This window comes from Pleurodeles waltl, chromosome 5 (assembly GCF_031143425.1).
Source record: "Pleurodeles waltl isolate 20211129_DDA chromosome 5, aPleWal1.hap1.20221129, whole genome shotgun sequence".
In the NCBI taxonomy this organism is placed as follows: Eukaryota; Metazoa; Chordata; class Amphibia; order Caudata; family Salamandridae; genus Pleurodeles; species Pleurodeles waltl.
Window position 1 is genome coordinate 745,722,979 of NC_090444.1, and position 27,701 is coordinate 745,750,679.

The 27,701-nt window shown below is 42.6% G+C and overlaps 1 protein-coding gene across 1 annotated transcript in view; it reads right to left on the bottom strand.

Moving 5' to 3' along the window:
* Nucleotides 1-27,701, bottom strand: part of ACOXL (acyl-CoA oxidase like) — a 981,865-nt gene that overhangs the window by 387,842 nt on the left and 566,322 nt on the right. The window contains exon 14 of the mRNA XM_069234707.1: nt 17,887-17,996. Within this exon, the coding sequence (XP_069090808.1) occupies nt 17,887-17,996 (110 nt within the window). The remainder of the gene's footprint in view (nt 1-17,886; nt 17,997-27,701) is intronic.

Below are 27,701 nucleotides of genomic sequence, written 5' to 3' on the forward strand. Positions count from 1 at the left end.
ATTGCAAATCTTAACACCAAAGTACTTTATCAGATTTCTTATTAATCTATGTTCTTCATTCATATTCCATGCCATGATTTCTGTTTTGGCCATGTTCACTGCATACCCTGACATCTGGCCAAATTCTAACGTTAAAGACTCAAGCCTATCTAGCGTGAAGGACAAATTTCCAGTATAGATCATGATATCATCTGCACATAAAGAGATTTTTTTTCCCAGCCCATGTAAATGAATGGCTTAATTAGAAAGTCACTCTTAAATCATAAGAGCTAGCGGTTCAATATAGAGATTGAATAATAATGGGGAAAGCTGGCAGCCCTGCCTAGTTCCCCTTGTAATGGGAAAAGCCATAGTTAATTTGCCATTTAGCACTAATCTGGCTGATGGGCTTTTATAAATGTTTTTCAAAACCCTACAGAAGTTCACCCCGAAATTGAGATGTTCTAAAATAATATTAAGGTACCCCAGTATACTCTATTGAAGGCCTTAGTGGTGTCTAATGTTACAACTGCCAGGGGAAGTTTATTTGCCTTTGCCAAATGTATTGCTCCAATGAGCTCGTGAGACAGCTCATGCATATATCGTCCCTTTAGCAAGCCCTTCTGATCACCCCGGATCAATCCCCCCATCACCACACTCAGCCTATTAGCCAAGATGTTAGCAAATAATTTATAATCATTATTGAGTAGGGAGATTGGTCTGTAAGATTCACAAGATAGAGGATCCTTCCCGGGTTTAAATATAAGGGTAATCACTGCTTCTTCCCATGATTTTGGAAGGAAGCTTTCTCCTCCAAGAATAATGTTAAAGAGCTTTGTTAAAACCGAATTTACTAATTCTCGCATCTCTGAGTAGAATTCAATTGGTAAGCCGTCAGGCCCTGCTGACTTCCCCCTTTTGCCTTTGGAAATGGCCTGAGCAATCTCCCCCAATGAGAGTTACCTTGTCTTCGTCGACGAGTTTCCCCATTTGTAAGTCCTCAAAATGTTCCAGCCTGGATGCTGCTGCTTCTGGTAAGACTTCAGAGTATACAGACTCAAAAAAGCTCACAAACGTCTTTTGCACCTCAGAGGCCTCTCTCAGCACTTTCCTGGTGGCAGTGCGTCTTATCTCTCCTACTTCATTTCTTGCCAGGTCCGACTTGACCTTCCAGGCCAGCAGTTTGCCTGTGCTTTCACCATACTCAAAGTGTGATAGTTTGCTTGCGCCCCACCTGCCTTTCACTCTGGCTTTTATCACGGCTGCCAAAGAGGCCCGTTTGGATAGCAATTTAGTCCATATAGATTCACCGTCCTTTCCTTCCTTCTGTAATTCTAATAGTTCTTGTTCTAAACGGGTAATATCATGTTCTATGTTCTGTATTATCTTCTTGTAGTCCCTATTTTTCTGAGCAGAAATACTAATCCGGACCCCTCTAATAAAAGCTTTAGAAGAGTCCCAAACTACATGAGGAGACGCTGAGTTCATGTTGAGCTTAAAAAAAAAAAAAATGAAAAAAAAAAAAAAAAACTAGCCTCAATTTTCAGGCACTCCACCACCCTAGGATCACTTAAAAAGTGATCGGTCCAACGTCCATCTTCTCGAATAACATTCTGCAACACCCTCCAATGTTAAAACCACCGCTGCATGGTCAGACAAATGTGCTGCAATATGCTGAATGTCCAAGATAGCCCTTTTAAGTGACCTGGCTGTTAAAAAGTAATCTATCCCAGAATGCTGTTTGTCTTTCCTATTATGATATGTAAAATCTTGAGATCGACCATGAGTTTCTCTCCATAGATCCACAAGCGCAAATTGTTTCATTATTGCCCTAATATATGTTTGCGACTTTTGACACCCCAAAGATCTACTTCCAGTTGATTTATCCAGTGAGTCATTTAACACAACAATAAAGTCACCTGACATTATGACTGGATACTGGGCGTCTAAAAATTCTCAGCATAAGTCCAGGTGTTTGGGCCATAGTATCAGGCTAATGTATAAATGTTTTTATTTTAGATAGCAGAGTGAGCTGCAATAACCAGAACTACACAACACAGTAGGATTGAAATAGTAACAATGAGAGTGAAGCACAAGAATAAGGCTATCATAGTGCAACTAGATTATGTTCTCTCTAAGTTATATTCTGAGACAGCATGTGAAGCTCTAAGCCTGCCTTTCAGGTTCCCCCGGAAGGACACCAACCCTCATACCTGAGCAAAGGCCTGTAATCTGCATCAGCATCTGCAACGGGGCAGTCAGCATCTAGTTGTAGGTTCCTGGTCGAAATCTCCCTCTGACGTGTATTAGGACTAGAAAGTGTTTTTATAACTAACACGCAGATGTTCTAAGAAAATGGCCCTACGTAAGGATGTGTATTTTCTACGAATACTAGAGACTAAACTTCTACCACGTTTACCGGCAATGTACCACACTGTAGCCTTGACTGAAGCACTGGGCGATAAAGAATGCATTGTTTGAGAACACAGTGCTAAACTAAGCTAAACAGTGTGATAGGAGGAAATAAAAACAAGACCGTAAAACTGGTTATTGTAAAATAACAGTGCGAGGCTGAGTAAAATGTATCTAGGGCAAAGTGCACAGTGGCCTAGTATGTTAAACTAACGTGCAAGAAGCTATATTAAAAATGGCTACACTACACCCTCCGGTAGAAAGTGGTTTAAGCTAAAGCTAAAATGCCCTAAGATAAAATATAATTAAAATCCTATTCAATTTTAACAAGTTAAGCAGACACACAAGCATAATAATTTGCAATTTAAAAATGAGCACGCGGCCAAATGCCGAATTAAAAGGATAATGGCAATTTAGAATAAGTCCAAATCAAGCATCGTTTTTTATTGATTTTGATATCCGCAATACCCCACCTGCCATTCCCATCCGATTTGTGCTGCAGAATTGAGGCATTTGACTGGACTTTCATCACGATCAGGACCCCCCCCCTAGAATGGGACATATTATCCGAGCAGACCATGTGTTTCACTCACCTCTGGGATTTAACAATTTCATGTGCCTCTGTACTTGTAAGATGTGACTCCTGAAGCATTATTATATGAGCCGGGGAATCTCTTATATACTGAAAAATATAGTCCCTCCTAGGTTTTACCCAGAGACCAGTCACGTTCTAGGAGAGGAAATGAACCCTCTTACCGGCCATTCCCTATATCTCTATTCATCTTTATGAATTCCTTTAAGTTATGAACTGTCATTAGGGCTCCTTTGTGGTGAGGCACACATCTGTTTTTCCCCCATGCTCCTTCCTTTCCCCTACCACTCCGCCCAGGTCCTCCCGCTCCACCTACCTTGTCCCTGTGAACTCCCCACCCTGGAGAACCCTACCCTTCTTCAAACTGGCTAATGAACCCATTGAGCACAGTTGGGTCTAAATACAAAACTCCTGAAAAAGAAAAAAAAAAAACAGAAGGCAATTTTCACATTTAAACAAAACAAGGATCACAAGGAAGAGGCGAAGACCCCACACTACGTGCCCCTGAACTCCTCCAAAAGACTATCAGCTTCCTCCTAGTCTCTTAGGTTATATATTGTATTATTCCTCATAACCCTCAGAGTTGCAGAAAATTTCAGCTGAACTGTGGCTCCCAATTTTTTGAAGTCCTCCATCCTTTTGCCTAGCTTCCACTGCCTATTTGAAGTAGTACGTGAGACATCCGATCTAACCTCGAAGGAGCAGTCTTTTGCACTTAAAGTTCCAAATTTTAAGGCCGTTGACAATATTTTTTCTTTCACAGTGTAAGTGAGAAAGTTCACCAAGATCCTCCGGGGCTTAACTCTGTTTACAGCTTTCCGGAAAGGGTCTCGATGCACCAGCCGTATATCACTGCTTAATACCGACTCTGACCCTTCCCAGGCATCACTCTGTATCAAAAATTCCACCACAAATGCCTTGATATTTTCACCTTCCTTCCCTTCCGGAACATTCATGAACTTAATGTTGTTTCTTCTTGCATTGTTCTTTGATGATTCCAGTTTGCCAAGGGTCTCTTTATTCTTAACCTTCAGTTCATCCATCTCTTGTCTACTCTTCACCGAGCCCTCTTTTAACTGTTCTACTTCAGTATCCAAACTCTGGGTTATTTGAGCCAGTAAATCCAATTTATTTGCTAAACCTTCGCTGAATTCCTGGATCTCCTTCTGATTGGCTTGGAACACCAGAAAGCGTTGCCTAACCTCCTTTGTTAGAGAATGAAGCAAAGTTTCTAAAGGGCCAGCCTGCAGGGCCTGTGCATTAACCCCACCCAAGTGCGACCTCTGAGGTCCTATGCACTCCATGGACATCAAAGTTCCAGAGCTTATTCCACCTGAGCATCCTGAGGGGCTACTTAATTCCTCTATCGGAAGGTTTTGGGCCTGAGCGAGGCCCAAACCATCATTCATTGTTCCTGAGTCAACTTCCCTGAGGTCCCCCCCCTCCTGCATCCACGGTGTATTGAGATGTCACCAACATCAGTGGGGTTAAGATTGTATCTTCTTGCCCCTTACCGGAGTCCTCCATCCCACCGTTCAAGCCTTTACCACAATGTGGGGCAGAGAGGGGAATGAACAGGGGCTCCACTGAATTTTTCACTTTAAAATAGGAACTAAGCGAGGGGGTAATTCTCTGCTGTCGCTTGGGAGGTGTCTGCACAGTTTTCTTTCTCCTCCCCTGCGTTTCTACCTGGCTTTGAGGTCTCCTCCGTCCTGAAATAGTTTTAGCATCCTTGGGGAGAAATTTTCCGAGCACACGCTGGTGAACTGAATCACTCCCTTCACGAAAAAGCCCCCCTATTTCTACCACCGCCTTGGGGTGGGGGGGTCACCCCTTCAAACTATCTAGTCCAGCTGTTTTTAAAGTTGTATTCCACGTTTCCCCTCCCTGAAAAACTTTATGGGACTTATCTTCAGATGTAGGTACGTTCGAGGGATAGGCAAGGGAACATTTCCCTCCTCCTTTAGAGGCCTCAGCCAATTCCTTCTATTTGCTTTGTATCGTCACCTCGCTGATGCTGTCTCTGCCAGTGTTGCCCCCACTCACTCCTTGCAGGTCGACCTTGGAGGTGTGGGTCCTGACAACTTTCTCACTTCCAGGGCGTCTCTCCTCCAATAGCCACAGCTTTCCCCGGTCGTCTCCGCTCCCGACGGGAAAACCCCAGAGTCAGGACGCGATCGCAGACCGGCATGCGCACCCGCCCACCCACCCGAGAACGAAAAAGGTAAGACTGGGGGTGGGGGCCTTCCTTATCATGCTCCTACAATTCCAGCTCCTCTGCTATTCCGCAGAGCTCAACAAACCCCGCAACCCGCTCAGCTGCTGTTCGCCGGCCGCCATGTTCTCCATATTAATCATGTTTTAAACCTGTCTGTTTATAGCTGGCCACCAAAAAGAATATCCCAGAATGTTCTTTGTAGAAGTTGCTACTAGATATCCTGAATGTGCAATATTAACAACCTTTATTTGATATATTTTTTTTTTAAAGTTTCTTTATTAAGTTCCAACAAAAAGGTAGAACAAAGTAATGATGCAGCATGTAAACACCGAAAAGTTAGACATACAATTGGTATTGATCTCCACATAAACACTGTGCTATATTAACCCAATATTAACAACCTTAACACTAAGACTGACAGGTGGCACAATTTGGCACCTCTCAAAAGGTCAATGTTATCAACAGTTAATTTGTGAAACATGGCAAAAATGTAAAAGATCTCCCTTATGTTGTTTAACAGATGGCTAGCCATCTTGCAAGTACTGCAACACTAACTTCATAGTACAAGCCTTCTCACAAGCGTCATCCACCCTTTTTCAGAAATGCAGCCTTGAGAGTGTTCACCAATATCAGTCTCAGCTAAAACAAATTCATGATTGAGTAAACAAGCAGATTCCCATTAATCCTGCAAAGGAAGAAGTGCCGAGCAATCAGACCTTGAGTTTAAGCCACCAGCTATATATATGAATTTCAACATTACATTCCTATTCCTTTGAAAGAAAATTAACCTTGAGGATGCTGATCTAATACTCTTTTCACCCAACATATATGTCAAAGGCCTGTAAGCAGTACACAGAAACAAACTGTGTACCTCAAATGTACATCTTACATTTTTCAATACCCGAGGCACATGCCAAGGCTTCTCCCTCCATAGTGCTGTAGCTTCTTTCTGCATCCTTAAGCATTCTTGATGCAAATGCAATCAAGTACCAACCCTCTGGCAGAGAACACCAATACCAAGTGCACTAGCATCAGAAGAAATAATGCACTGCTGGCCAGGAACATATGTTTTTCTGTGAAGGAAACACTTGACAGAACACTTTATATTTTCAAACATTGATTGTTCTTTACTAGAACATATCAATGTGTCCTTATTTCTCAGCATCTTCTTGACAGGTTCCATGATGGTGGAATAGCATTTGACAAAGTGCGAACAATAATAACTAATGCCTATAAATGACTTCAGCTGAACTTTGTCTTTAGGGAAAGGGGTAGCCCTCAACACTCCGATCAAACCAGTTTTTGGTTTGATACCATCTGACGAAATCATATGGTCTAACTCACCCAGAGAATTGGTCAAGAGGCTACATTTGTTCATTTGAAATGTCAATTCCATGTTCCTTAGGGATGCACAAAACGTTTTCCAAAATGCAAGTATGCTCTTGAACATTGTGTGCATGTATGAGAATGTCATCCTGGAACACTAGCTACAAAGGCTAACCTGAACAGCAATCTCAAATATTTGTATACACCAAAATGTGTTATAAATGTTGTCAACACCTGAGACTCTTTTTTCCACGGCAACCTGGTGGTAAGCAGATTTCAAGTCAATGATACTAAAACACTCTGCATCTTCAATAAAGGTCAATAGCTCTTGCATGTTTGGTAAATGATGGCAGTCACTCAGAATGTTTTTGTTGAGAGATCTAAGATCCACACAAATAAATCTGCCCACTTTTTTGTAGCTATAACAAAAGCACTTACCCAGTCAGATGAGTTCACACTCAATTATACCACTCTTGCATAATGCCTCAAGATGATTCTTTAAGTCCTCCCTAACATCGAGGTGGCCAGCTCCACTTTATAAACGAGAGGGATAGCACTATCTTTCAGGACAAAGTTATGCTCAAACCCTGAGTGATACAAATCTTTTAAAGAAAATGTATCTTTGTACCTATCCAAAATGTCCTCTAGATCATTTTCTTTCTACTGAACCAGCATGACAGGGGTTTCAGTATCAGGCCTTAACACAATACCTTACTGGCCCTGGACAACCCAGCCAATTATGTCTTTTCCATTAACGGCTACATAAATCTTGGTAAATATAACTCTGTCAGGAAAACTAAGACAATCCTAAAAAAATCCTAATGTTTCTACATCACTGTCTCCATATGCAACCACTTTGATATCTGGTCCTTTCAAAGATTTATTAACCCAAAAACTTGAAAGTATATTAGGCTAGCATGGGAATAGGCGAACTAGGATCAGCCACAATGGTTAACTAACAACTCCAAAAAACATACTACAAAGAAGACATTTCTCATTTGCTAGAATACCCTCATCACTAGATAGCTGTATAGTTGAGAACATTTTCTTCTTCTGTCAAGCAGTTCTTTTCACAATCATACTGCACACTGTTCACTTTGATTGCTCCACTACTGCTTTTACATATCTTCATAAAATTACCTTTATTTTTTACATGTGTTACACTTCTACCCTAGCGCAGGACTACTCCTATATTTACATAGATGCATGGCAGATCTACGTCTAAAACAGAAACCTGATATTTTTAAAAGCCCCATCCTTTGCTTTGTTAACAGCATTGAGAGAGATTTACATTCAGATTCAGTTGAGTCACCACAACAAACTCATACTGACTCTGCTGACCTTTCAATATCTTTATCAATCCTCACTGTTTCCTCAAGAGTGGGACTGGCCCATCATAACAGATGTTCTTTCACTTTCCTTTATACACAATTTAAAACAATTTGATCAAGAGTGTAGTGATCAACGTTATTTTCAAACTTGCAAGAGCATGCTAACATTCTTAACATAGCAATATTTTGATTAATAGTCTCAGGTTGCTTTCTCGCATAAAAATTGAAGCGCTCAACCACAGCACTAGATTCCTCAGAGAAATGTCCTGCAAGCCTTTTTTGAGCTACTACGTATACATTCCACAAATCCATTTCATTTTCAGACGGAGTTCAGCCAAACTATCAAAAATGTTCTGCTCTTCTGTACCTAAACAATTAAACAGTAAAGCAAACTTTTAAAATGGTGAATAATTAATAATAGCTACAGGGTATTTTTTGAAAAACAGAAAATCACTGCTTCCATTGCAGCACAGGCTTCCCAGGATTCTGCAATAAATGTGGCAACTGGTAAAGATGACCACTGCTTGCCATGTTACCGGACAAACTTGTTAGAGTCACCTTGCTCTAGCTTGCAAAGGGTGTTTTAACAACAAAGATGTTTTCGATATTCAAAATATATTGATCGAAGCAGAAATTCCTTATTCTTACCACAATGTAAAAAGTAGGCAGAAACCCACCAAAGTCCTTTAAGGTGTGTATATACTCCCAGTACACAATTGCAGAGAAGCCACCAGAACATTGGTAGAGACACACACTTCAGGTTTTTAATGTATGCATAACACAGTAGCAATGCATCAATACATTCAATATGGCAGTGTGTTGAATTAACAACACCCCCCACAATGATGTCTCAAAAGGATGATGTCTGACTTGTGTGTCAGCAGCATGCTGATGCCGTCAAAGGGTGGTGCCTGATTTATGCGGGCAATGGTCAATTACAACCCTACTTTCTTTGGCTTGTAAATGACCGATATTCAGCACCTCCACCAAGTTTACCATTGAGAGGAAAGAACCATCGACTCCTGACAAACTGCCCTTATGACAAGATATTGTTAGCCAGTCACAATGGGCTCCACAAATCACTGAAGGTTGCATCACTAATCTCGTTGCCAATTTGTGCTATATAATGATGAAAGTAAAAGATTATTCTGATTTACTTTTCTATTTGCTCCATCTTTGTCCCTCTTATATATTCCTTAACCCCTCCACAATCTGGTACTCTTGGAGGGAGGATGATTACTTACAGTATGTTTTGTGCTTGGATTTTAAATACAGTTTGAGAGATGGTATCAGTAATATTTCACCATACCTGCTTTTAGACTGTCAGACTTAGGTTGGTTTTCCAGGAAACATTTTGCCCCCTTCCCTCCTATTTTTGCTGAATTCGTTTTTGTTGATCTTAGGACTCTATTCACTTTTCCACTGCTAAATTGCTTGTTATCACTCCTTAAAAACGGTAATGTTGGCTTACACCTGCTTGACATATTAGGATTACTTATAAGTCCTTAGTAAAGGGCTGGTAACAAATGCTACTAACGGGTCTAAAAAACAACATATGATGGACGGAATGCAGAGTAAATCAAACATTCACCCCCAGTCACAGATCTGGCTTTAATCCATCAGTTTTTTTGTTTGCCAGTGAGACTGCTGACCCCACCCCACTCTGTGACGAGGTGTCACTGATTGACACTCGCCCTGGGTGCTTCGGGGCTTAAACCTGAAGCGCCCCGGTCAAAGTCAATAGGTGATGCTTTCCTCGTCACCCAGGGGAGTGGGGGCCTCGCGGCACCTTTGCTGAGCCAAGGAGGTCACACCCATAGGATGACCTCTTCAGCCCAGCAAAGTTCATCCCAGGCAGCCAGGAGTCTGCGCAAAAGGTGCATGTCTGCTCCTGGCTGCCTGACCTGAACATGAAGAGTGTCTGTCAGGCTGACCTTTGCTCAGCCTGACAGATACTCTTCATGAGGGGCAAATGGTGGGGGGGCATGGCCCCTCTGCCCTGAAGGACGGGCCGCGCCTGCCTAAGTGTTCAATTGCCATGTAGGCTTGCTCATTTTGAACTGATAGTGCTGCACAATGTGAAATCAGGAACCTCATTGGGGATTGAGCCAAGGTTCTGGAGTGAAGCTGATGAAGGGAACATTCATGTTTGCATTTCACTCACTTAGTTCCAAATCTCATGTTGTGTAATGTTATTGGCATTTCAACAATGTATCACATTCACCCTAATGGCTGTTTCAAGGCACACTGGAGCTCAAAGTGTGCAGAAGTATTTCAAAAAGAACAAACTTCATATCCCAATGACCACCTCCCAAATATGGAATTTTTAAGCCTTTAATGGTGATCACAAATAGGTTGCTGAAGCTAAGAAATCTTGTTTGAGAATGCTTGATAATGTATATTCTCAGGTATCCACAGACCGTGGCCAGGAAAGCATATTCCGTGATCAAATCAATCTTGTCTCTTACTGGCAACAGTGCGATGTCACTTATCAGAAATGTATTTTAAAGATTGCACTAACTGGTCTATTCTGCATTTTATACAGGCTTTGGGTAGACTTTGCTGGCAATCTTGCACAAAAGGACTTTTTATAATCCAATTTACCATTAAATGAGGTAAAATAGTAACAATCCTCAAGGAGCTCCATGTCCAAGTTGTATGAGTCCAAGTAAAAAAAAATCATCCTTCACTTCAATTCTTGCCTCCAGAATGTGATAACCAAGCCTTGCCTTGGATAGTTCCTAACTGTCTAGTTTTTCCAGCAGGACTTAGAGATTTACAGTGTTGAAGTTCCAATACCTGTATGTTGCCCCTGGACTCTAGCATACAAACATTTATTTTATATATCAACTAGTATTGTCCAAGTGCCATAATCTGGCTGAAAACACAGTTACTACTGGCATCTAGTAATCCACTATGTAGGAAGCTGATTCTGTATATACTATATAAAAATGAGATACAGGCCCTCATTATGAACTTGCCGGTTCAGACCGTCATGCCGGCGGCTGCGGAAAAGATCGCCACTGACATGGCAGTCTGAACCGCCATATTATTAACACAGGGAGGCTACCGCCGACAAGCAGCCTGACGATGGCAGATTACATTATCCGACAGGGCAGCCAGATAATGTACCCTGTTCCCCCAGCCTTTTCCTGGTTGGTTTCCCCGCAAAGGAAAGGCTGGCAGAAGGGGTGCTCCGGGGCCCCCGTGCAGTGCCCCTCCTCGCAGGTCTCTGCCCGATTTACAGGCAGTGATCTGCGCAACAGGTGCTACTGAACCCGCCGCACAGTGGCATTGACAGCGGCTCCATGTGGAGCCGTCGGCAATGTCCCGGCCCTGCATTCTGCTGGGCTGGCAGGTGGAAACGATGTTTCCGCCCGCCGGCCCAGCAGAATGTTCTTTATTCGGCCAGCAGGGTACCAGGGGGGCTGGCGGTGTATGAAAAGACAGCCAGCATGAACATGTTTACCGCCTTGTTCATAACGACCCCCATAGTGTGCACAGAGTCCAGGGGTTCCCAAGAGTCTTAACAGAGGCCAAAGTAGATAATACTAATGCTCTCCTTTCTGGTAGTGTCGTTGAGCAGTTAGTCTTATCAGAGCATAGTGCAAAGCATTTGCTGTACACACACTGACAATGGAAGAAGCACACACTCAATGACTTCATTCCAGACCAATGGTTTTTATATAGCAAAAATATATTTTCTTAATTTATTTTTAGAACCACAAGATTCAAGTTGCCGGTAAATACTTCAATAGATTCGTATTTCACACATGTATGAACAGTACTTTGTTTGAAATCGATAAGTTATAAAGTTTTTCAATTATTATCAATAATCTGTTTCAAAAATGGACACTGCAATTTTCAGAAACAGTTCCTGGGGGGATGAAATGTTGGATCATTTTGCAAGTAAGTAGAACAGTTACCGTTTCAGTCTCGGGGTTTTAGGAAGTCCACCGGTTGGGGGTTCAAGTTAACCCCAAACACCCTCCACCAGCAACACGGGGCCGACCGGGTGCAGAGGTCTAAGATGAGCAAATTTAACATGGGCTCCTATGGAGACAAGGGGTACTTGGAATCAGGTCTGCCTCCAGATAAGTACCCGCGGCTCAGAGGGCAGACCAGGGGGGTTTAAAGGAGCACTGGAGGGGCCACAAGTAGGCACCAAACACCAACCTCAGTGGCACAGGGGCGGCAGGGTGCAAGGTGCAAACAGGACGTCAGGCTTCCAATGCTGGTCTAAGGGGGTAACCCCGGGGGTCACTCAGAGGCTGCAGGCGAGGTCCAGGGGGGTGTCTCTGGCACACTACCGGCTGGACAGGGAGGAGGGCTGCCTGCTGAACCTAGCTGAACTGGGTGTCAGTTTCTCCAAGGCCTGGGGGCTGCAGTGAGTCCTTTGGCATTGGATAGTTTCGTCCGGAGCTTTCGCAGTCAGGGGGGTCCTCAGGATTCCCTCTGCAGGTGTTGTCATGGAGGGGTGGAGAGGTCAACTCAGGGTGGGAACTTGCTCAGAATCGCCTGGGGATCCTCTCTAGCTGGTTGGGCCACCTGGACACGGGACGTGGACGTCGGGTGCAGTGTGGTCAGGACTCACGCATCCTGAGTGAGGTGGGAGTCCTTAGTTGTCTGGTTCTTTTAGACAGGGCTGCTGTCCTCAGGAGTTCTTGGTCCTTTTGGGTGCAGGGCAGTCCTCTGGAGCTTGGCAGAGGTCACTGGTCCCGATAGACGCCTCGCTGTTCTTTTGCAGGTTCTCTGAAGCAGGAGACAGGCCAGTAGGGCTGGGGCCAAAGCAGTCGTCGCCTTCCTTCTTCTCTGCTGGGGGTTTCAGCTAAGCAGTCCTCCTTCTTCTTGTAGGTAACCAGGAATCTGGTGAGCTGGGTTCAGGGAGGCCCTTAAATGCTAGATTTAGGGGTGTTTTAGGGGTCAGAGGGCAGTAGACGATGGCTACTGTCCCTGAGGGTGGCTGCAACCTTGTTGTGCCCACTCCCTTTGGGGAGGGGAGCCACACACCTAATCTTATTGGTCCCTGTCCTCCAAACCAAAATGGAGGATTCTGCAGGGAGAGGGTCACCTCAGTTCTGGACACCTTAGGGGTGGTCCTGGCTGGAGTAATCACTCCTCACTGTTTTTCCTAATTTTCCTGCCAGACTTGCCGCCAAAAGTGGGGCTTTGTCCTGGCGGCGGGCAGCTACACTAGCTGGAGTGCCCTGGGGCACTGTAATTCAAGGCTTGAGCCTTTGAGGCTCACCGCCAGGTGTGACAGTTCCTGTAGGGTGGAGGTGTGAAGCACCTCCACCCAGGATAGGCTTTGTTTCTGACCACAGAGAGCCCCAGGGGACTCACTCCATGTGGGCAGAAACTTGTCTGAAAGTGGCAGGCTGGCACAGACCGGTCAGTCCTATACTAGCAGTTTGGCTAACATACAAGGGGCATCTCTAAAATGCCCTCTGTGTGCATTTTTCAATAAATCCCACACTGGCATCTGTGTTGGTTTATTGTGCTGAGACATTTGATAACAATTTTCCCAGTATTCAGTGAAGCCATTATGGAGCTGTGGAGTTCGTAATGACAAAATCCCAGCCCATATACTGAATATGGCTACACTGCACTTACAATGTCTAAGAATTGACTTAGACAATGTAGGGGCATATTGCTCATGCAGCTATGCCCTCACCTGTGGTATAGTGAACTTTGCCTTAGTTCAGTAAGGCCTGGTAGAGGGGTGACTCTATGCCACAGGCTGTGGTTTGTGGGCATGGCACCCTGAGAGGGGTGCCATGTCGACTATGTCTTCTTCTTCTCCCCATCAGCACACACAAGCTGCTAGGCAGTGTACATGTGCCTGGTGAGGGGTCCCCTAGGGTGGCTTAATACATGCTGTAGCCCTTTAGAGACCTTCCTTGGCCACAGGGCCCTGGATACCATGGGCACCTTTTAGCAAGGGACTTAACTGTGTGCCAGGGTTGTGACAATTGTGGAAACAAAGGTACAGTTTTTGGGAAAGATTCTCCAAGATTTTTGTAAGCGCGCAGGATGCTAGACAAACGACTCTGCAGTGTTTTGGCCAATCTTGGCTAGTTTGTCTTGAAAGTATTCTGGTCATACTTTAGTCAGTTCAGAGGAAGATACAATGACTATGATTCTGGGATTTTTGTAATGTGAGCCAATCAACAGACCAAAAAAAAGACTACTGATTCAAACTTGCCCTTTAAGCAAAGTAGTGGTTAGGTTGTGGATGAAGTGATTTGAGAAAGATGCTATGACTAAGGCCATTCCTACTTCCCCACTGTCCCTGGAGCAGTGTTCAAGTCTTCTCCAGATAGTTTATCAAATAGGACACATGAGATATACAGTGCCAGCTCGCGTTTATGGCTAAGATCTGGAGGTTTTCTTGCTTAAAGACATCATCAATCAAGGGGATTTTTTTCCAGAAGATGCTGCATCTAAGATCCCCTTCAAGTATCCCTCCTCGCCAGAAAAGTGCTGCTTCCCATTCAGTCGTCTACCGGTGCTAAGTAGAAGTCAGGCATACTAGCTGAGTGTTTTACAGAAGGTACCATGCCTCTTATTGCAGGCCGTTATTATTCTGTTATAGGAGTGCACTGCAAAACGGTGACTCACACAAGACAACAATTGGACATGACTACAGAACTGTTGATCAGAGTGACTTTTCATTGTTACATATTTGCAGATCCAAATTATTAACTCCTGATTTGCTCATTTCAGTGCAATCACTGGACACAATAAAAGGATGGAAAACTCCTGTCAGAACTCTATCAGATGATGAAGCCTGAATGAAACACGTTAGCTGAGTCTCCACCAATGAAAACACTACAGGAATAGTATCTAAAGTAACTACCTTTCCCACTAGAAATCCATTTATGAACTAAAAGCTTATACACTTTCCAACAATCTGTATCTGAAGAACTGTTTTTACTACATCACAACAGAGTGTGCTCACAGCCCTTACGTATTTTTCTATCGGTATGTATTAATATTTTTATGGGGGTTGCATGGCTGTTGAAGCGCACTGCTTATTGAACACATGGCAAGCCATTTATTTGCAGGACTAGGAGGAAGCTAATTCAGTAGCGCCATCAGGAAGGAAAGATGATGCAAGTGCTGATGAGGTAATGGGTTCACCAATGAGTGGAGAAAACCTGTTGTCTGACTGGCTGATACACACACACTTCAGTGTACGTGTGTAGGGAAGTTTGTAGTACAAACTATTGGGTTAAGAGAGCTGATCTCTGAAGGATAGGCATAGGTCACAGGGTATGCCTTGGTGGCAGGGACCCTATATCGCTGAATAGGAGGCCATGGCAGGCTACAGCCCTCTGCTGAACAGGAAGGGGTGGACAAGAAAAGCATGATTCTAAGCTTCTCTCAAGCAACCTGCGAGCAGATCCTCTGAGGTTCTTTTTGACAAGCATGCTATCCAGGCAAAGCACAGAGGATGGAAAAGGGTTCCAGACCTCTACTTCTACCAGACCCTGACCTGTGAGTCAATGGGTAGGCAATAACTAGTTGATTTGCATCAAGTATCTACCAACTGCTACCATCTGCTTGTGAATGTGACAGAGGACTTATAGAAGCATGAAGGCGTCTCTTTGCAAGGATATTTTGCATGTCTCACATTTCCCAGCCTGGGATTCCAGAAATCGCTGGATAACTAAGTGGATCCATTAGGGACAATGGGCAGGAACAAGAAGTCGACCAAGTAGCCATCAAAGTGTGTGTTAGGTCATAATTAAAAGGAAGTAAGGGCTCAGAAGTTACTGGCAGAGGCTGCAGAATATCAGGCAGAACATTTGCTAAGTTTTCAATAGTGGATAGGTACAGTTCTAGTGCCTTACCTTCCCACAAAAGCACTACTGCAGACGAGGAACTATCTTTCAAAGGTGGCCAATGTGGGAGTCAAGCTCTCTCTTGAGAAAGGTATCAAGCACACTGGTGTTCTGCTAATCAATGTATAAGACATGAGCAAGTATAATGTGGGGACAAGTAAGCCATCCTCATCACCATTACCAAAATCAGTACCTTCAGGTGGCCCCTGTTCTGGCACAGGTTCAGAATCAGAATCAAAAAGATAATGGAGCCTTAGCTGGTAGGTAAAATGTGGCAGCGGCACCATGTACAGCCAGGTTGCACTTTTGTTATATTGTGGTGCTACATGTTAGGCTTAAGCCGAAGTCAGTTTGAATTCTGACATCAGTGTCCGCACCGGGTCATCCTCCGGCTTCTGTGGCATTAGCACCGGCATCAAGGTGACAGGAACCATGTGGATCATGAGGCCAGAGTGGCAGTTCATAATGGAGTCAGTACAGACTTGCATTTGAGTCTTAGGACATGGGTGGCACTAGGGAGGAACCTGCTGATGGTAACCGGACTGGAGGCTCCCACGGTTTCTTGTGACACAAAGGCGACCTAGAGGGATCCAAAAGTGCACTGCATATTTGAAGCGTGGCCTCTTTAAAGGCCTCAATTTGATGCAAGATTGATAATAAGCAGGTGAAATACAGGGCACATTAGGCCAAACATTGGAAATGGTTCTGTGTCGGAGACCTCGAGAGATTGTAACTTACATCGTGATGCCCTCTCACCTTCCCTTTGGAGTCATACTGATAGGGTAGAATCCGACTTTGTTTTTTTTATGCATGCACTTGGACTTAAACTTACCTCAGGACTTTAAGCGCAAAGCTTAACAGTCAAGGAAGCGGCCTTAGTACCAGGACAGTGGCCAGCTCCACAACTTGGAGCGTGAGTGGGACCTATACAAGGGCTGCTCCGACTTCTTGAGCTCACCAATTTACAACTTTGCATCCTAGTCTTGAATAGTCATCAGATCCATGAGGGTAGACGTCTTAAGAGTCGCGTCCTGAACCCAGACATCAAAGACACACTTAGTGTAGGTATGTGACTGCTTCTGCTTCGTCCAATCACCTGAAACCTGTCCTATTCAGGGAGCACATTGTTCCCTAGTACACTGTGAGATTATTTAGAAGTCAATGGAAAATCCACAAAAACAGGAACCGAGGTCTGGATCTGTGTCGGAAGGTGAGGAAAGAAAGGCACTGATATCAGTACACACAAAAGGCACTTATATGTGACTTTGCTCTGTGACTTCTGCAGCAGAATGGAGCCAGCGCAGAACGGCATGATGCCACCTAGTGGTGCATGGAAGCTCCGCTGTTAAGAGGATCCAGTCTGGTGCTTGGTGGATATTCTATGGTGAAGAATCTACAGTTAGATGTATCTGTCAAAACAGCATGTTTCAATAAGCATTAGCAAAAACAAAATCATTAAATTCCATATTTTAGTAATTTTCTATAGGCTTCTTTTATGTTGTGAAATTCTGAGCCATAGACCATAGCTGTATCAATTTTGATGTCACAGATGAATTGAGTATTAACTCAATTTCATTAGAATTTTATGGAAAAACATCATAATTTAAGAGTGGCCCCTTAAGTCATAGGTGCCAACTTGTCATGTGCGGCACCTTCAACCAGGCCTTGATTTTTGGGTTAACTACACTTGCACTTTGGGATATGAGGTTCTGCATGCCATTGATACCACTGCTTAAAAAACTATTCATAAACAGTGCATTTTGGCTAAAAGGCATGACAGGTTGAAGGTGGCAAATATGCAAAATGTCTCTTTACTCACGAAAGAAAAACATGACTAAAATGGGCGCTATGTGTTCGCACTTTTTCAGTGTGGTGGAACTCCACATCAATGAGTTAATGACATTGGCCTGCAAGTAATCTGATTTACCCCTTCATAGAACAATCAGCAACTGTGCACTTAAAATGTAAGTCATTAAGTTCATAGGGATAACCCTGACATCCAACAATAACATCCAGAAGCAGTATCCATAGTTTGTTCTCAGCCAATATCAATAAGCAAAATGAACAAGGAGGGAGGTGTAAGTTCAAATTAAACATATCACAAAACTTTACAGACTCAACATTACCAGAAAAATGAAGAACTAAAAATAAAAATATAATTACATTTCAATCAATTCTTACCTGGTCCTTAAGTTATCTCCAAGAGAACTCTTCCAATTCCTAAGAAGACCAAATAATGGACTTTCTTCATATTGTCTTGTGTATTGTGCAAGAAGTTCACGCACCACAACCTGTATATAAAACAAAAAAGTGAAATTGTTAAATATTTAATTAACCTAAGGTAGTGTTCATAAAGTACTGTGATTTAAGCATCAACCAAATGAAGGGATCAAAAGGAAAAAAGAACCACAACGCATGTTCTGCACCACCCTACAACAGTAAGTGTTAAGACATCCTCGCAAAAGCCAGGAAATATTAATTTTCTATATCAGCATCCCTTTCCTGTCTCCTGTTGAGAGGTTTAAAGAGATTTGGGACTTTGTTGCTAGGGTTCGAGGAAATGTGTGTACTTACATATAACAGTCAACTGAAAAAATATTTCTGGAAATCTGGGTATGAAAGGAGAATGCTGGCAAACAAATCACAGTCTCTGTATCTGTAGTGAATCAATGAGATCTGGACAGAGTTTTGAAGTAAAAATTATTTGATGTCCTTTCTTCAGCTCAAACGAATTTGCAAGGTTTTAAAAAAGAAAGTAAATAGAATAAACTCAATGTATGTCAAGATAGCAACGAGTGAGCTTGAAGATACAAATTCAACATTCAATATAATGGGTATATAAGAAGTTCAAATAATTTGTTTAGATAACTGGTAAAGGCCTGTGAAGTCAGTCCTACATCAATGTAATAAACTGGTGTTTATATAGCCACTGTACAGTATGTCTTACGTTCAATGTTGAGGTATTACTTGTATTAAATATCGGTGGGTCTAGATTTAGGTTTTTCTATATACATTTGATAGATTTTCATATATAAAAAGGTTTAATATAAATAATTAATAATGAGGGGTAAATGTAAAAGCAGAAGAAAGTCGGGCAAAAGGGCAGAGTATTAAAGGATGATGTGTACAGGGAAAGGAGCAGCATGATATTGTGGCTTAGATTCTGTCTGTTCTGTTATGCATCTTCCAGTGATAAATCACAAAACCTTGTATTTTTGCTTGCACAACAAACTACCAAGCAAGCATAACTTCTATTAGTTGCATATGCTGTTGGCTGAAAGTGACAGATAAAAATAATGCTTTTTATTGGTGTTTGACAAACTACCACATAACGATGTAGTTCTTCAGTTTAAGTAAGTTTGGAAGATTCCAAAATGTACGTTCACGTTTCCAAATTGGAATTCAGGAAAAACAGATGCATTATGAATAAAGGCTTTAATGAATCTAAGTACACAAGAGAGTTCCACCACTGATGGAGGGCAGGATAGTGTTGTTTTCACTTGACACAAGCTGTTTTATCTGACTGCTAGAATGATGACCAACAATTTTGTTTCTCCTTAAGACACTGTATGCCTTTGTTTAAAGAAATTATAAGTGTTTTCATGAACAATTTTTGTTTCACTCTGAAAAGTCTGTAAGGACGTTTTTAAAAAATGGAGCGCAATAATTATTTAGCATTTTCATTAAGTTGTTCTAGGGTCTCTAGTTTGGTTTTAAGTCTCAGTAGTTCACAGAATTCTTAAGGTTAGCTTTATGGAGTCTTTGGGTAGTCCAAATGCCTTTACGGATGATAAACGTCTATCATATATTGAGCTTCTGCTTTATATTAATGTATACCTTTCGGCAGTAAAATAACTTGCTATTGCAGAATTTGTGAGCAAATCGTCTTGTATGAGGACATTTTCGGTTTCAGCCACTGCCCACTGTAGAGCTGCTTCATTATTTTAAGACAGTGTTTCAAGCATTAAAGCATTTCTAGTTTATTTTATTTTTAGGACTATACTGGGTGTGCCAACCAGTGGCCCCAAACATTGTTGCAATTTCAAGAGCATTTCCTTCGAGAACTATGCAGGTTGCTTACTTTGGAATCACACCATAGTATTTCCAATCAAGAAATTTGACATATGTGTGATTTGAACAACAGAACAGCCCTGATTGGTGACAGGTTTACTTCAGTCATTCAATTTTGTTTGACAAAAAGGACTGAGTTAACATCCAAGTAAAGCAGTTTCTGTTGCCCTTCAGCACAAGGATGACGAGTCACACAAGCCTTAAGTTGTCTGTTAAGACTACAGCTTCTTCTGGAGTCAGACGTTACCTTCCTTATAGATGGCAATTATTCTCAATAGATCATGTAAGTTGGTCTCTCTGGCTTGATTTCTTCCACTGGGAGAAATCATCACCACAAAGCCAGCAGAAATCCTAGTGCAATACAAGTAAACTGCAATGAACTAAACCTCATGTACACCAGTTATATTCCATCAACCCTGGGTTCTATGTAGGTAATCGAAAAACAGCACCCACTGGAACTGGTTAGCGAATTACTTCTGCTGATTCGATCTGCTGCAGCTCCTTAGATTCTGTGCAAATAGTAAAATGTATTATTTTCTTAGGAGTCTTTACACTTTCCTCAAACCTTAACCTCCTTTCTGTGATGGTTGGTTAATCTGCAAGTATATTATCTGCTGGGGTCACTAGTGAGATTAGCTAATTAACTTCACATTCAGAGCCAATCCCCCACATCAGTGTGCCACTACATTTTTGGAATCCTGAAATATGGCCTTATTGGGAGTGGCAGTATGTAATGAAAGTTCCATTGGCTTGTGCTGGTTGCTCTACTGAAAGTCAACAGCAAAGTAGAGAAGGAACCAATGTTTGGGTGTAGTTCTCATAATGCACAATTTGTGTGTGCAACCATAGCATAAACATCTTTGGGATTAGTTTCTGGAGTCACGGAACAATGCAGAATATTACAGAATGGCTGGATGTCTCTGAGATGCAAAGGCCTCATGTGCACCTTGCTTTGCTCCATGGTGGACTCGGATACACACACAGGATATATGATTCAAGATATGGAGATAAACAGACAGGATGCATATGAGATGCATTTATGACATTGGAAATTAAAATCTCCAAAATTCATTGTAAAACGGACATGAAGGAACCAAAAGCACACAATGAGCCCCACAGCGACACTTTGGCAACATGACTTTCCACATCCATGATCCTGGCTCTATACCTTGACTACAACACTTCCAAAAGAAACAAAAAATGGTGAGCAGCAGCCAAGACCACACTAGCTGGGGCAGCATAATGTTCTGAGAAGCACCCAAAAACAAGACAGGGTGAAAGTAAAAAAAGCCATCTTCAGAAAGAAAAACAATACGAGACAGGAACATGGCAAGTTGTACCACATCTCCTGGCTCTAACCAGGAAAGAGAAAACAGTAAAAATAATAATTAAACTCCAACTGTAAAACAGTAGTGATCACAGATGTAGTTGTGATGCTATTTTATGGACTTTGGAATATGGAGTGAAAATCAGCTTCTGGAGTGTGAATCATTGCAGAGTAGGCGGGAAGGGAGTTTGGAGTGCAGAATCAAGATAAGTAGATGGGAGTTAGGGCTTCATGGATTTGATAAGAAAGGATGGTGGATTTAGCTGAAAGTAGTGTGTGAGCTAGAGACCAACTATTGAGTTAAAAGGGAGGAGTAGCATGCAATAAAGTTTATAATTTTGGACTCTATGTGGGTAGTTGTGGCCAGTCAGTCATAAACTTTATTCAGCAAAATAGCCATAAAAGTTCAGCATAAATACAACTCACACATGCACTTCATTTAATCAAAAAAGAGCACATTTTATGACAAAGGGAAACTCAGTATAAGGACTGTACAATGTATTCAAACTACAAAAAATAAAAATACAATAGAATAAATGAATTGCCTATAAACAATTATAAAACACTTTTGTCAAGAGTGATCATCCTTGTTTTTTCCTGATACTCAAAGACCCTCTAATAAAACTGATCACAGCATGGAACACCCCAGGTGAATCAAGGCACTGTAAAATGTTAAAACCGATCTTTTAGGAATTAGGATGTAATGAGATCAAGGTAGGCACTAAAAACGAGTTCTCATGGATTTATAAAATGCACAGAAAAAATAAAGTGCAGTGTGTTTAGCCTTGAGAGATTATTACATGAGCAGGGAGGCAAATTCTCAAACCATGTACCTTGCTGTGGGAATGCTAAAAGTAAGTGCAGCAACCCCATATGTAACCTGGTCAGATAAAACCTAAAATGGCCATTTTCTATATGTGTAAGGTAAATTTCTAGCTCATGACTAGGCGATAAAGCATCAGAATCTACCAGAGAAGAAAGGTGTCTTGTATGTGCACCTAAGTAGCGCCTCATCATAAAAGGTTGATTTTATCTGAGCTCTAGCAGAATGGGGGAATTCGCTAGTGGTTATTTAAGACCTGGAACTCCCAGCCTACTAAAAGAGCTCTTCAGGTAAATCCACCAAGGAATAGAGGCTGAATTGACCAGAGCTAACCAGTCCAAAAGAATATATTTAGAGAGCCCTACCTCAGGGGTTTGCCGGATTATTAACCACAGTAGCAACGTGGCGAGCCTGAGGGCGTCCTTCACATAATTAAGGCCCACTTCCTAATGACAGATAAAAGTGGGTTTGCCCTGTGGCTGTATAAGAAATCTTCACAAAAAGCTGTTTTCTACTCTTTGGAATATGGTGCAATCACAGTACCCCCACACTCCCGATCCACAGGTGGCAATTAAATGACACTTTGCTTTGTACAGGGTTATCATCTCCCTCACTGCTTTACAACTTAATTTAGAAGCAAAGAAGATTGCTTCAACCGATCTATTTATTTGTTGCACCCTCAGCACTTACAAAGATTTCCAGTTCATATGTGGATCCAGGTCATCCCCAAATAGATAAAACTCTCTGCCCTAGCAACAGAGGAACCCTCTACAGAAAAAAGTTTTGGATTTGGTTCTCTTTGACATACAGACTATAACAAAGGACTTTTTATGATTGACCTTCAAATCTAAAGATGACAAATTTGGCAAAACTGCCAAGCACTTTTGTAGGATGGTTACTGTCCTAGCTACGAGGGCAGCATAATCTGTATAATAGAGTGTCGGGTGAAATGAGTGCCCGCACTTGAGATGTCTGGTTGCTTCTGTATCAAGTCACCTTCCAGAACATTAATGTTTATGAGAAACAAAAAACAGATCTAAAATACAGCCATGGCTAACTCCTTGATTACACTGAATAGATAGTGTTGATCCCCCCCTGTACTGAAGTGTATCTGAGGTGTCACACTGCAGGTGACAGACGAGGGTGATGAGGGGTTCTTCTATCCCCCCCCAAGGTTTCCTAAGATAGCCCACAATTTGGAGCATTTAACAGTATTGAAAGCACTTGTCAAGTCCATGAAAGCGAGATGTAACAAGCCCTTCATGGCCTTGCTGTACTTACTGATGATCTAGGAAAGATTGAGACACTGTTCAACCATTCAAAATCCTTGTCTAAAGCCATATTGAACCTCAGAAAAGATATTGTTAGAACTGGCCAAACTCTCCCATCTTGCTAGAAGAACCCTTCCCAAGAAGAGTCTGGTAGTGCTATAGAATAAGAGGCAGGGTTATTCTTGTCGTCCTTTTTGAAGATTGGGACTATAATGGGAACCCAGAGGTCAATGTTATCTGTAAATAGGTCTACAACGCAATTAGGCCCTGGTGCCTTCCTACACTGCCAGTGCTTGATGGCTACAGCAACGTCTTTTGCCGTAATGGAGTACTGAGTTGGAGGGACATATGCATATCTTGGATGGGGGTTATCCTGTTACCCTGTTGGGTGCACAGCAGGCCAGAGGGATTACATATTTACATACAATGTGCTACCTAGGATCCCACCAGGATCAGACATTCTAAATTAGGGGGAAGCCTTATTTCAAATAAAAGTCTCTTAATGACCTCCCAGAATTTTCCTGGCTGTCCTCAAGTTCGCAGCTGCTAATAAGTCAGACCATGCCTCAGTTCTAAGTTCCATCTTCCTGGCCTTCAAAGTATCTTTATATATTTTATGCACTACAATAGTTTCCCTATTCTTGGGTGTGGTATTTAGGGCAACCTTCAGAAAACGGTGTGGTTTCGAGCAGAAAGCACTGAACCATCAATGGTAAAGAGGTGTGGATGAGGTGTGTTTCACAGTTAATACTAGGGCAGTTGCCCAACAGACTATGCCAAAACTTTCTATTATGGAGGAAGAGGCACTATCAGGTAACAGAAACGTGTGCACTACAATAAAGTTTTCAGAAATCTTGTCTTTCACAAACCTTTTCGGGTTAACATGCTTCCATTTAATTCTAAGGCCTTTGCTGGAACTGGAAGTGAAAGAGTCGGAAAGAGCAATTTCCAGCTTATGCTCTTGTAACACTTTGGCCACTTTAAGAGATACTACTGTAGAATTATGATTGCTGGATCAATTTGGAGAAATTTTAAAACCAAGAATCAAAAAGTAAAATTCATGCAAGATTAAAATAAAAGCAATAGTGCTTGATCTGTTATCTCCAATAAAAGTTGGAAAAGTCCTTTGGATAACCTGGGCACAGTCGTTCACAAACACTAGATTTCGAGAGTATATAATATTGTTCACTGCATCCCCATAGTTAGAGATCCTGAAATGTGCCATTAACTGGCCATCTGTGTTCTAATAACGACACTAAATTCACAAATAGTACAATTAAAATTCCTTGTCCAGAGTATGCAACACAGTTGAAATTTATGTCATCTAGCATGCCACAGTATTAGAACAGCAATGATCAAATATGTTATGATCCAAATTTACAACTAATAGATCTTTTGTGTCCAGCCATGTCAACAATAATAGTGAGAACCAAGGAGAAGATCCCACATGCTTGTCTTTTAGGCAGAAAATCTTAACAGAAATTAAGATAATCCAACCTTCCCTCGCCTGCCCTCAAGCCGATGGTAATGCAGGGTTTCAAAAGGAAAGGAACCCATCTATGTGAAAGTAGCCCACAGCCCAAGTGTCTTCAAGACAGATTAAATATCTTGATATATCCCAGTCACTATTCATTCACTAGTTTAGAATGAATGCCAGCAATGTTTCAAGATAATATGTTAGAGGTTTTATCAGCATAGTTCGAACTTAGCAGAGGACTTGGGCTTGAGTGTGAGCCTACAATAACTTTTGGAGCTGGACTCCTAACTATATTTATAGAAGTCACAGTCTAGGTTAATGGGAAATAGGGGGCACAAAGCAGGCAAATTCCTGAGTCAATCAATTTCTCGCAAGTTGCTAAAGGCGGGGGGGGAGGGATGTGGAGTCTGTTACATAAAGGAATCTGTGGGCCTAGAGCTATAAACTTACCCTTACGAGAACCTTCCTCCTCCCTACCCAAAGGCTGTGGAGGTTCATAGAAAAAGCCCAGGGGGAAAGCTCTAATACGGTCATAGGAATCGAACAGGTGTTGCAAAGTGGCAAGTAGCTTCCCCATCAACCATGGGTTTCTAAAATTTCCAACTATACAATAAACAATCCCCTGGCGAAGACTTTATCCCTGGCACTCTTATGACTGTTAGGATCTCAGCTGAGAGATCACTTGCCGAGCCTGAGTTAGCTCTAATCCAGTGCATAACTTTATGTTTAAAATCCACCTAAGATTCCGTATTTACTGGATTTAAAAGAGGAACTCAGTCAAGAATGATGACAAAAGGGGTAGACTCAGAGGGGATATGTAGATGCGGCTGATGTGAAGCTGCATGTGCCAGAGAACCACTTCCCTACAACGGGAACTGCCCATGATAAGATGGGGATACCGGCCTAGAAGGTAATGGTGCTATAGGGAATGCAGAGCGATTGATACTAACTGAATTAGTAGCTAGAGACACAGCAGGGTGACAAGGAAGGGAGTTGGACCTAGGATAAAAAATGTGGATTTGAAGTGAGTTGGTTAGCCCTCACCAGATCCCCTAAAGGGGTCTGACATGGACCGAAGAGTACCAAAGTACTCTGTACCCTTGCTCAAATTGTTTCTAAGTCGGTCCTCTCTTAGGTTCTTTAAGATTAGTTTCAGCCTACTAAGCAAACCATCACAGTGCTCTGTCATGATCGAATTTATACAAGGGTAGGGTTCAGACTTTTTTCTCAATGCAAAACAACAGAGGTGGTACAGCTGTGCCTCACACTCGCAGCTGGATTGGCCATCATCTTCCTTTTTGAGGCCACCTGTTTGCTCCTTCCACATTTCTTAAGAGGCAGTGAGTTCGACCTAGACGAAGGCTCTGCAACTTCTCCCACTGCCTCATTTGAGGTGAGGTATTGAGGGATCCCCCATAAGACTTGATAGGTTCTTGTTGGAATAGCAACTCTTACAGTGTCTGGCACATCATTTCCTGCACTCTTGGAACTACTGGTGCCACTCACTACTGGAGTGGTGGCTGACAAAGAAGTAAAAAGCCACATGACTGCATCAATTCTTTCCTCTTTGAGACCAATTTTCAGAGCCAATAACTACTATTACTGAAGTCAGGTAATTGGTGATGGAGGGATTGAGAATGGATGTGGGACCCTTCACCCCACTGGACACCTGGATTTTCTTTTACCCATGCTCTCCTAATAAATCAGATTTAGGAAACCCGGAGCTCTATGACAGGTGTTGAGGCCCACTTGGCCAATTCAGTAGTCCTACCTTCAGACAGGCTGACACTAAGGGGGGTGGCCCAGCCCAGTCTCTTCCTGGCGATGATGGGCCCAGCCAGGCCAGGTCTTGGCCGAGTCATGCACTCAGGCACCTCACGAGATGCCGGAGTCCTGAGGCACTTAAAAGTGCATTGCCACCACTCTGCCCCTCTTCCTGCGCTCAGTGCACACTGGGGGATGAAGTCCCACTCCAGCACCAGTCACCAAACACATGCGGGCAGGTACTGCATCCAGTGATGCAGAAGCCCTGAGGCACTTCAAAGTGTGTTGCCACCACTCTGCCCCTCTTCCGGGCATCACTATACACTGAGGGATGAAGTCCCACCCCAGCGCTGATCACCAAACAAATGAGGGAGTAATGGGTCCCGCAATGTGGGAGTCCTGAGGTGCTTCAAAGCGCGTTGCCACCACTCTGCCCATCCTCCTGGGTCAATGTACACTGAGGGATGAAGTCCCACCCCAGACCTGGACTTTGGAGTGTGGAGTGAGGGAGTGACAATCAGCTTCTGGAATGTGAACTTAGCACTGCAGAGTAGGCAGAAAGGGGAAGGGATTTCGGAGCGGCGAATCAGGAGCTTGTGGAATGGAGTTAGGACTTCATGGATTTGACAAGAAAGGATGGTGGGGTTAGGTGACAGTAGTGAGGAGGCTGGGGTGCAAATATTGAGTGAAAAGCGAGAAGTAACATGTGATAACGTTTATAATGGTGGGCTCTAGTTGCATAGTTGGCCTTCTGGGATGCAGAGCAGTATGGTCGACCTCAGTGGTATGCGGTGCAGACAGTAACTTAGGTATGGGAATCTCTAGTCAGGAGTCCAATGCTTACCTCCTTCCAGTGGTACAAGTTTTCCTTTTCTAGCTAAAAATGTAGGTTTCCAGTATGTAGGAAGAAGCGACACAGACTAAAGGCCCAGTACTAGTAATAACAGCTGTTTGTGTATTTACAGAAACTCTAGTTGACATACTCTATCCATAAGTGCTGCAGATAATGATTATATCCTTCTGTCACATTGTTACAATATCTTTCTCTTACAATTATTAATACAAATGTTTCACAATTTCAAAAACTGTAAAACATGGCACACCACACACTTTTGCAAAAATATAAAATGTGAAAGCTTTCCTCAATCAGTTCAAAGAATACAACATAAGTGAAATGAGGTCCAGCTAGAGGTCTTACTTATTGCAGAATTGCTGGTACATTGTCTACTAGCCTGATGCCACCCGTTCATGTTTAGGGACAAT